We start from the raw sequence: 10895 nt of genomic DNA, 5'->3' as shown, positions 1-10895 counted from the left end.
GGGCCTCTCTTCCCAATGATGGCCGATTAGGCCATCTTCTGCTACATATGCAGCTAGAGACACGAGCTCTGGGGGTACTGGTTAGTTCATATTGTTGTTACACCTATAGGGTTGCAGACCCCTTCAGCTCCTTGGGTACTTTCTCTAACTCCTCCATTTGGGGGCCCTGTGTTCCATCCAGTAGATGACTGTGAGCATCCACTTCTGTATTTGCCAGGCACTGGCATAGCCTCACAAGAGACAACTTTATCAGGGTCCTTTTAAAAAAGTAGAATTTTCAACATAGCTTTTTCAGTAGCTGTTGGCAAACTAGTTTGCTCCAAAATGAACCATAATGGCCAATCTTGGTAGACTTGAATATTCCTTTAAAACATTTTTTTTGTTTTGTTTTTTGGACAGAAATTAGGTCCATGAAGAAAGCGATTGTCAGAAAGCTGTAAAAATGTGGGGGCTAGGAAAAAAACGATTCTGTGATTAAGTTCACTTGTTCTTGCAGAGGACTTGGCTTCAGTTCATAGTGTCTGTCTGGTGGCTAACTGACATCTGTAACTCCAGTGTTAGGGGATCAGACTCCCTCTTCCTGCCTCTGTAGACATAAAGCACATGAGTAGTACATATACATTCAGGAAAACATACACATAAGTTTAAGAAAACTTTCATAAAAATTGTGGCCAGGTAGTGGTGCATGCCTTTAATTCCAGCACTGGGGAGGCAGAGGCAGGCAGATCTCTTGAGTTTTGAGTTTGAGGCCAACCTGGTCTACAGAGCAAGTTCCAGGACAGATAAGGCTACACAGACATCTTGTCTTGAAAAAAAAAATCTAGAACCTGGTGCTATTCTTTCGTTCTATGTTGTTAGTCCTTTGGGGTTTTACTGTGAGGCCATATAACCTCAGGAATTGGGAGTGCCAGGGGATGGGGCTTCTCCCTGTAATGTAAGGAGGCTAGCTCACCCGTTTCTCCCCATTTCCAGCTATGTGGTACTGGACCTCATGGAAAGCGACCTACACCAGATCATTCACTCTTCACAGCCGCTCACACTGGAACATGTGAGATACTTCCTGTACCAGCTGCTTCGGGGCCTCAAATACATGCACTCTGCTCAGGTCATCCACCGTGACCTTAAACCCTCTAACCTTCTGGTCAATGAGAACTGTGAGCTCAAGATTGGTGACTTTGGAATGGCCCGTGGCCTGTGTACTTCCCCTGCCGAACACCAGTACTTCATGACCGAGTATGTGGCTACTCGCTGGTACCGCGCCCCGGAGCTCATGCTTTCTTTGCATGAGTACACACAGGCCATTGACCTCTGGTCTGTGGGCTGCATCTTTGGTGAGATGCTGGCTCGGCGCCAGCTCTTCCCAGGCAAAAACTATGTGCACCAGTTACAGCTGATCATGATGGTGTTGGGAACTCCATCACCAGCCGTGATCCAGGCTGTGGGGGCTGAAAGGGTGCGAGCCTATATCCAGAGCCTGCCACCAAGGCAGCCTGTGCCTTGGGAGACAGTGTACCCAGGTGCTGACCGCCAGGCCCTCTCCCTGCTGGGACGCATGTTGCGATTTGAACCCAGTGCCCGAATCTCAGCTGCTGCTGCCCTTCGCCACCCCTTCCTGGCGAAGTACCATGACCCTGACGATGAGCCTGATTGCGCCCCACCTTTTGACTTCGCTTTTGACCGTGAAGCCCTTACCAGGGAGCGCATTAAGGAGGCCATTGTGGCTGAGATTGAGGACTTCCATGCGCGACGGGAGGGCATCCGCCAACAAATCCGCTTCCAGCCTTCTCTGCAGCCTGTGGCTAGTGAGCCTGTGTGTCCAGATGTTGAGATGCCCAGTCCCTGGGCTCCAAGTGGAGACTGTGCCATGGAGTCGCCTCCTCCAGCACTGCCACCATGCTCTGGCCCTGCACCCGACACCGTTGATCTGACTCTGCAGCCTGCCCCGCCGGCCAGTGAGCTTGCTCCACCAAAACGAGAGGGTGCCATTTCTGACAACACCAAAGCAGCCCTCAAAGCTGCCCTGCTCAAGTCCCTGAGGAGCAGGCTCAGAGGTGGTTTGTGGGCCCAGCAGCTGAGGGGGTGGTGGAGCGGTAGACAGGGGTTTGGGGACAGACCTGTAAGCTATTACCTTACCCTTGTCCAACTTTTCCACAGATGGACCCAGTGCACCCTTGGAGGCGCCTGAACCTCGAAAGCCTGTGACGGCTCAGGAACGCCAGCGAGAGCGAGAAGAGAAGCGCAGGAGGCGACAAGAGAGAGCCAAGGAGCGGGAGAAGCGACGACAAGAGAGGGAGCGCAAGGAGAGGGGGGCTGGTACCTTAGGGGGCCCCTCTACTGACCCTCTGGCTGGACTGGTGCTCAGTGACAATGACCGAAGCCTGCTAGAGCGGTGGACTCGCATGGCTAGGCCTCCTGCCCCTGCACCCGCACCCGCACCCGCACCCGCACCAGCACCCGCACCAGCACCAGCACCAGCACCGTCCTCTGCCCAACCCACTAGTCCTCCCACTGGTCCCGTATCTCAGTCTACTGGTCCTCTACAGCCTGCAGGCTCTATTCCTGGTCCTGCCTCCCAGCCTGTTTGCCCACCCCCTGGCCCCGTTCCCCAACCTGCTGGCCCTATCCCTGCCCCTCTCCAGACTGCCCCTTCCACTAGCCTTTTGGCCTCCCAGTCACTTGTGCCACCTAGTGGGTTGCCTGGTTCTGGTGCCCCAGAAGTTCTGCCTTACTTCCCATCTGGCCCACCACCTCCAGATCCTGGGCTCACCCCTCAGCCTTCTACATCAGAGTCACCTGATGTCAACCTGGTGACCCAGCAACTGTCCAAGTCTCAGGTGAGCAGAGAGAAAGCCTGGGATCTCTTGGTCTGGTCCTGGAAGGTGTTTGGGTAGTTGTCCATGTTGGATGAGAGGAAGCATCAGAGGGAGGCCTCCCCCCTTGAGCCTGCCCCCTTGCTCATAGAGGGAACATAGAAGGCCAGTGGAGAGGCTATTGGGAGGTAGCCGCTGCTTGGAAAATGTCTGCCTTAGAGTCAGCCTCCCCTGCACCAGCGCTGGGTGACTTCAAGGGAGTGCTCATGCTCTGGGATATAGGGGCAGAGTAGTCAGGAATAACAGGGCGTGCTCTACTGACCTCGTTTGTTTTGTCCTTCCTGGCACCTGTGAAATAAGCTGTGATTGTTCCCTGCAGGTGGAGGACCCCCTGCCTCCTGTGTTCTCAGGCACTCCAAAGGGCAGTGGGGCTGGCTACGGCGTTGGCTTTGACCTGGAGGAATTCTTAAACCAGTCTTTTGATATGGGTGTGGCTGATGGGCCACAGGATGGGTAAGATGGCTGGCCTGAGCTTTAGTGGAGGGTCTGAATGGCTGCTCAGCCACCCAGGCTGCGAACACCCATCCCTCTTTCTTTTCCTTACAGCCAGGCAGACTCAGCCTCCCTCTCAGCCTCCCTCCTTGCTGACTGGCTTGAGGGCCACGGCATGAACCCCGCTGACATTGAGTCTCTGCAGCGTGAGATCCAGATGGACTCCCCGATGCTGCTGTCTGACCTGCCTGACCTCCAAGAGCCCTGAAACCCACAGCTTGTGCCTTGCTGCCAGGACAGACCCAGCTTCAAGGTCCAGGGGTGCAATCCAGAGGGCTGCAGCCTTGGGCCTGGCAGGTGAGGTTCAGCTTGAGTTACTCTGCAGGTTCATCTCAGACACACCTTTCAGCCTTAAGCAGACACCTGAGCCACCACCGAGCCATAACAGGACCGGGAGACTCTACTCCTCCCTGAGCAGTCTTCTCCAGTATTGTATTTTTTATTATTGTTGTAATATGCATTTGTTTTGCCATCAGAATGAGGCCTATGAAATACAAGGTTTTCTTTAACCTGACTCTGTGTGTCATTTTTGGAGTTGGGGTAAAAACACCAACAGTGGTGCAGTGAGGAAGAGCCAGGTGCTTGTATTTGGAGCCAAGTAAATGTTTGTCCACAAAGCCAGCCCATCACATCCTGAAGTTTATTGAGATCTCTGCTTCCCACCCACTCCCAGCCCCACAGATTATTTTCTGCTACCTCTCGTGACGATTGCTAGGGCAAGTAGGGCACCAAGTCAACTAGCCTGTCTTTGTCATGACTGCTTCAGAGTTGAGCAGTAGCCGTGGTGAGTATTGTTTTGGTGTTGAATTTTGAGGGATGAGTGAAGGCAGACGGGGTTGGGCTCCATGATGCTCACTTAGGGAGTAAGGTGATGAGACCAAGATAGGAAGTATTCTGAGGAGAGCTATATGAGTGTTGGGGCGTGGCAGTGGCTATGCAGGAGCTGATTGGCAATGCCACAGGTGCATTGCTCTGTCTAGGGTAGCCCCAAACAGACGGCTCTGCAGTAAGGAAACTGCTGAGGTGGACTGCAAAGGCTGGCAGCTAGAAGGTAGCTTCTGGCTTTCAGCTATCGTGAAGGGGTTGAAGCAACTTGGAGTTTTTGTGGATTTCAGCCAGGTCCAGGCTAGGATGGCTTGGCCACAGAAAGGCCTGGAGGGCCGCTGACAGCCTAGCAGGTGGGATGCAACAGGGTGTGGCTGTATGTGGGACAGAGATTTGCCAGGGCGTGGCTGGTGCTCAGAAGTTGTGGGTAAAGCGTGGAGGGAGAACATGGACCCTTGGGACTTCCAGGGGAGAGATGGGGCCTACTTGGGCCAGCCCCTCAGGTCCGACGAATTTTCATCTCCGTGCGTTTGAGGGAGTAGTAGAAGCCTTTCCATTGGGCCCAGTTGATGCCATTGGCATAGGAGAGGTGGGAACCACCCAGGTAGAAACCGTTGAGATTGGCGAAGTGGCAGCTTCTGAACCAGAAGGCTCCCGAGGAGAGGGCTGCACAGTTCTGCACGAAGAGGTCCTGGTCTCGATCAAAAGTGGAGAACTTCTGGCCACTGTGGTAGGACAGTGAGTCACCTGGCAAGAGGGAGGAAGACTAGAAAAACTGAGGCCAGAAGCTGAGAGGGTGACAGCACTTGAAGAATGACACTTGGGATGACATGATGTGGCATCCTATCGGATGGGGGCACCCTCCCTGAGCCACAAAGAGAACAGCTGTTCTTCTGCAGAGCTGCCTGGAGCAGAGCCAGGGCAGCTGTTCCCTGGGGCTGAGGTTCCTGTAGCTGAAGTTGATCTATGGCTCTTCTACACACAGAAGGGTTGAGGGAAGGGCCTTAAGGAGCCAATGGAGCAGGGCCAATCTTATGTTACTGACCCCACCCCCTACTGAATCCACCCCCTCCCCACCACAGCCCCTGAAGAAGCTGAGGGAGGTACCCGCCCCACCCCCTACAGATCCCACCTCCTATTAATCCCACCCCCTACTGGTCCCACCCCCTACTGGTCCTACCCCCTACTGACCCCCCACCGCCCCTGAAGAAGCTGAGAGGAGTACCTGCCCCACCCCCTCCTGGTGCCCCCCCCCCACTGCCCCTGAAGAAGCTGAGAAGGGTACCTGCTCCGCCATCCTCAAAGCCAGCCACGTAGAGAGTATAGCCATCCTCCTCAGCGCTGATGGCGTTGGGGGAGATGGAGAAGTCAATGTACTTGGCATAGGCTGTGTTGTTCTCAAAATCTTCCAAGTCCACACGCAGCTCATACTTCTGCTTCAGTGTCAGGAGGTGCAGGTTCTGCAGCCCTAGGGACGGGTGGCAGCTGGTCAGCAGAGAGTTGGCTGAGGGGCAGCCCCCACCCCATGGCCCCACCTTACCCAGCCAGTACTCCCCGTCAGCACGGCCAAAGCCCAGCTTGTAGTCGCTCCAGCCCCGGAAGAAACTCACTGAGCCGTTGAATCTTTTCTGGAAAACCTGGAAACGAGAGGACAAGGGGCTGGATGATGGAGGTCCTGTACCCTCGGGTGACTCTGAGCCAGTTTAGTAGGGAACTGCTAAAACAGAACACACTCTCTGGCTCCAGGCCTCTCATTGAACATCTGCTGCCAAGAAGGGGGTACCTACCAGGCCTCTTGTCCACTGAGAGACAGGAAGGGGAAAAGATTAAGGGGGAGCTGGGACCAGTAGACATAACTTAGTGGCAAAGCACCCACCTAGCCTAGAGAGCCCGTGTTCCATCCCAGCACTGCATGATAAAGCCAGCAGGAGGATCTAGAATACTTGGCTGTCAGTTCTGGTACTGAGCGGGCCAGGCTAACAATGCTACTTACTTGGACTCACAGTTCCTCATTTAGACAAGGCACCTACCTGCACCTACCTACCTCTGTGAGGGCAGCGTGCATGAACCTTCTCAAGCACACAAGTGCCTGCAGCCCTGGATCCAGTCCCCATGAAGATGAAAAGTCACAGAGATGACAGCCAGCCGGGATCGGGCAGCTGCCCAAACCCCATCTGGCCTGAGGCCCCTTTGCCTACTCACCGTCCACTTGCCACCGTCGGTTGTCATGTCGCAGAAGACGGGCACGGGCACACTGGGGCCATAGGGATAGATGAGGTACACGCCGTCTTCCTGATAACCCTGGGCGTAGATATCATCACAGTCCAGGGGTTGCTGCAGACAGGACTTCTCCAGCGCTGCGAGTGGCAGTGTGGGGACCGTGAGGAGAAAGGCCAAGGCATAAGGACACCTCCCTCCGTATCATATCCCAGTTTTGCTCCAGGCCTGGGGGACCCTGTCAGGAGAAATCTGGAGGCCACTCTGTAGAGGAGGAAGCAGTCCTGCAGAGCCTCCCTTAGAATGGCCTCATCCAGTCTGCTGACCAGGCCGTGTCTGTGAATGGAGGCTGCTTACCATCTCCCCGGATCCCAGAGACTCGCGGGGCGCAGGGGGGAGGCGTGGAGAGCAGCATCAGCAGCAGTGGCAGGGCTGAGAGGGCCTGGTGATGGGAAATGGGGTGAGTATAGCCCCCAACATGGGCCAGACGCCTCCCAGGGCTCTCCCTGCCTGAACTCTGCCCTCTGTCTTTGTTTTCCCCCTCTCGACTTTCTGAGGAAGGCCCAATATCCCCAGAACTTAAGTTTCAAGAGAACTCCACTGTGCTTCTCTGTTCCCTATCTGGCAAGTGGCTTGTCTCCACAAATAGTCTTGATCCTCCAGGCCAGTACCTTCATGGTGTCAGCTCAGTTGAGAGAGGCTGGCTGTCTGGGGCCCCAGACTGCAGCCGCCCACAGTTATGTGTTGGGTCTGAGCCCACAGACCCAGCTCCGCCCCTGGAACTGCAGAATGCCCCCCCCCCAGCAACCGCCCCCCCCCCCCCCCCGCATCAGCTTACACTGTCAGGGGCCAGAGGACCACCTGGGTCTCATTAGGCCTGTCAGGGAAGCACTGCGAACCAGACATTAACTCCTTACCAGCCGCAACTGTACCCTGGACCCCACTCTGCCTCCTGCTCTGCTGGACTTGTGGGTCCTTTGGCAACCCCCGCTGGCCTCTGCCCACCCCTCTGCTTCCCGACAGGCCCTCTGCAGATGTCTGCTTTCCTAACTATTTAGGGAGGGGAGGGATGGAGGTGTCCCTGGGATTGAGACAGGGGTCTTCACTTGGGAATGGGAAGGCTAGAGGAGACAGCCCCAAAGCTCCTGATATGGGAGCTGCCTGGCCTGGGAGGAGACAGGGCCAGCAGGGGCCCCCGAAGTCTCCTGGCAAGCTTGGGACATTTCTGAGCCATGAGCAGAAAGCTGCAGGCGGCCAGCAGTTCTGTCTGCCTCGACTGGAGCCAGGACCCTCTCCAACTCCTTCCTGGCCCCCTCCCCTGTTGGGTGTCTGTGCCCCCACCCTTTCCCCTCCTACAGTTCCTTGGCCCATCTGGGGTGCTTTTGTTTCTCCTCGATCGGCCCCTCCTCCTTTCTAAGCCCTTCTGCTCTCATGGCCTCTGCAGCCCGAGCCCTCTCTCCTCCATCCTGGCTGAGCCCACTGCTGCTTTCCTTGTCCACCTTAAGCCTGGCTTCTGCATGCCTCCCGCCAGCCTGGCCACCTGGTCCCTTCTGGTTTTGTTCTCTCCTCCCCCTCCCATCCTCTATAGGTTGCAAGAGTGTCCCAGGTGCCTGGTCTGTGTTCCCCTGTTTAAGCCTCCAGTGGCTCTCCACTCCCTCAAGACTGAGGCCAACACTTCCCCTGGGACTTGAAAGGAATTACCAGTGTGGCTAGGCCTCCCTTCTAGCCCGCGCTCCTTGTGTTTGACTGGCTACCCAGACTCCTGGCCGGCGGGTCCCTGGGCCTTTGCCTGGGCTGTTCCTCATGGCGCCCACCGGCCTTTCTTTTTGTCTATGAGTGCTAGTGGGCAGTTCTGCACACTCAGCACCCATCATAAAGCTTATGGATTCACCAAGGACAGATTTTTTTTTTTTTTGAACACCTACTATGTTATATGTGTTATACAATATGTTTGCTGTTGGAGATTCAGAATCAGCCCCTTGGAGTGGCCAACTGTTTTGGACTATGAACCAAAAATGCCTTGAAGGGACACAAAGGTAACAGGTGAGCATGTGAGAGGTCCAGAGCAAAGAGATGGCTTAGATCCTCTCTCTCCACCCCTGGGAAAGGAGAAAAGACCCAGGAAGAACCCCACGGGCCTCCTTGACATGGAGTGTGGCTGCTAGTTAGAGCTCTCTATTTGAGGTTATGTCCAGCCTTGGGGGTTCCAGAGCTAGCTGCTGGTGTTGAGACACGTGTCCCACTGTACTGTCTTCAAAGTTGGAATGACTTGGACAGATTCCTCCATGCCTCAGGATCTTTCTCTGTGGAATGGGGATGCTACTCTTTGGAGGTGTGGTAAGGGTTCAGTACCATGTCACTCGTACCAGGAACAGTGCCCACACCAACCTGTCCAAAGGTTCTCCTTTTTTGTTTTGTTTGTTTTGTTTTGTTTTTGTTTTTGATTTCTTTTTCAAGACAGGGTTTCTCTGTGTAGCCCTGGCTGTCCTGAAATTCACTCTGTAGACCAGGCTGGCCTCCAACTCAGGAATCCACCTGCCTCTGCCTCCCAAGTGCTGGGATTAAAGACGTGCTCCACCAAAGGAGAAATCTTAACCTGATTAAATTTAATGTGAGTTTGAGCAATTATAAACAAACCAACACAAAAGTGATTTGCAAATTGGACAGTCCAAGGCAAATTCAGACAACTCCCAGGAATAATAGGATCTGACAGCACTTAGAGGGAACGAGAGTGTGCCGAGACCGCTTAATTGGTTACAGCTTAGTTCGGTAATTGGTTTCAGAGCCGCCTGAAGTTAGCTGAAGTCAGAGTCAGTGCAGGAGCCTAAGCTGAACCAATGGCCTCCCACAAATACTATCTGGTGGACTGTACTCATTTGTTAGCCCAGATTCACTCATCATCGTCATAAACATCAGATTGTTCTCCTTTGAGTGGGTTGTAGTCAACACAGTTTTCACCCTTGTCTGTGCAAGGCAGAGTTGGCCTCCTCATGATAATCATTCTTGAGTTAGTCCAGATTTTTAGCTGGCTCATTGTCCAGTCTCTCATGTGGCTGGGTGAGGTCACAGGTCTGAATTTTGGCCAATAAGATGCAAATGGAAGATGGACAGATCTTCGTTTCTCCTTCTGCTCCTGAAGCAGAGGGAGGGAGACCTAGCTGCTACCTGGACGGGGATGAGGTCTTCTGTGGGGAACGGCTGAGGGGAGGCAGATAGAAGCATGGTGCCTTCCTGCTGTGTGGAGCGGGTCTCAGGCCGGGCCTGCACCGTCCTACCCTCAGCCTTCTGTAGAAGAGGAACGTTCGTCTAGTTGAAGTGTCTGGATTGTTCTTATAACACAAGTTGTCTCTAATTCTAATATTTCCTTCAATAAATACTAGCATAAAGCTACAGAAAGGCCGGGCAGTATGCCTTTAATCCCAGCAACTGGGAGGCAGAGGCAGGTGGATCTCTGAGTTCAAGGCCAGCCTGGTCTACAGAGTGAGTTCCAGGACAGCCAGGGCTACACGGAGAAACCCTGTCTCAAACAACAACAACAACAACAACAACAACAACAAAAGTTACAGAAAGGAAACTAAGGGTGTGTATGTGTGTGTGTGTGGGGTCATCACAACTAATAAAACACACCCAAAGTTCAATAACAGAAACTTTTGAGGACATAGCTAACAACTGTAGGAGTGAAAACTACAAAATGAATGAGCTGAACTATCATATTTCATTAAATCATTGTAGATTTCTTTTGGCGGTAATGTGCACCTGTGCTGTCCAGAGAGGTACTCTGAGGGTAGGTGTCCTTCTAAATAAATGCTAAGAATTAGCTCTAGGAATTTGGGCAACTCCTTCTGAAGAGAAATGTGGTAGCAAATACGAGCAGTCAGTACCCCTCTGAAGATGTTGAAAGAATCACCCAGCCACTAACAGGTTTTTGTTTTGTGTGTGTGTGTGTGTGTGTGAAGTTGACAGGAAGTTGGGATACAGGCAGGCACACTTAAGGATGGTTGCAGTGAGGTAGTAATGGCTGGGCACGCTCAATATATATTGTCTGAATATATCAAACTTTCAAATTATAAATATTACTTTTAAACAAACAAAGAAGAAATGAGGCTGGAGAGATTGCTCAGCGGTTAGCAGCACTGGCTGCTCATGCAGAGGACCCAGGTTCAATTCCCAGCACCCACGTGGCAGCTCCCAACTATCTCCAACTCCAGTCCTAGGAGATCTGATGTTCTCTCTGGCCCCTGTGGGCAACCGGTACACATGGTAGACGGGCATACACGGTACACAGGCATTCACGCAGGCAAAATACTCCTACACATAAAAATAAGAAAATAAGGCCCTCCTGCAGCCATGTGGGGCAGGCAGGCAGAAGACTCCAAGAAACCCACCTGCCCTGTGGCCTGCCTGCAGTGGGAGCCACCAGGGTGTTCGGATATGTGGTGAAGAGGGAAGGGGGAGGGAGAGGCGGAAAGGTTTGAGCATTTCGGGGGGGGG

The 10895-nt window shown here is 53.6% G+C and overlaps 2 protein-coding genes across 7 annotated transcripts in view; one reads left to right on the top strand and one right to left on the bottom strand.

The window, feature by feature from the left end:
• Positions 1-3876, top strand: part of Mapk7 (mitogen-activated protein kinase 7) — a 5862-nt gene extending 1986 nt beyond the window's left edge. For 2 of the 5 annotated variants that reach the window (XM_021212478.1, XM_021212479.1), the window contains exons 4-7: positions 973-2051; positions 2155-2834; positions 3190-3323; positions 3417-3876. In XM_021212478.1, coding sequence (XP_021068137.1) covers positions 973-2051; positions 2155-2834; positions 3190-3323; positions 3417-3570 — 2047 coding nt within the window. In that variant the 3' untranslated portion in view covers positions 3571-3876. The remainder of the gene's footprint in view (positions 1-972; positions 2052-2154; positions 2835-3189; positions 3324-3416) is intronic. The other 3 variants (XM_029546454.1, XM_029546453.1, XM_029546452.1) reach the window with 2 other exon arrangements.
• A 109-nt stretch (positions 3877-3985) lies between these two features.
• On the bottom strand, positions 3986-7139 carry Mfap4 (microfibril associated protein 4). 2 transcript variants are annotated; one of them, XM_021213090.2, is made up of 6 exons: positions 7076-7139; positions 6762-6846; positions 6390-6544; positions 5728-5824; positions 5473-5655; positions 3986-4934 (listed from the first exon to the last, which is right to left on the bottom strand). In XM_021213090.2, exons 1-6 carry the CDS (start codon positions 7079-7081, stop codon positions 4687-4689), a joined length of 774 nt encoding a protein of 257 aa, XP_021068749.1. In that variant the 5' UTR covers positions 7082-7139; the 3' UTR covers positions 3986-4686. The 2 variants fall into 2 exon arrangements, with proteins under 2 accessions (XP_021068749.1, XP_021068748.1); XM_021213089.2 differs by having other exon boundaries at positions 5473-5824.
• Positions 7140-10895: the final 3756 nt, after the last annotated feature.

The sequence above is a fragment of the Mus pahari genome, chromosome 14, assembly GCF_900095145.1.
Source record: "Mus pahari chromosome 14, PAHARI_EIJ_v1.1, whole genome shotgun sequence".
Taxonomy (NCBI): Eukaryota; Metazoa; Chordata; class Mammalia; order Rodentia; family Muridae; genus Mus; species Mus pahari.
Note: the sequence above shows the minus strand (reverse complement) of the source record. Positions and strands in the feature narration are given on the sequence as shown.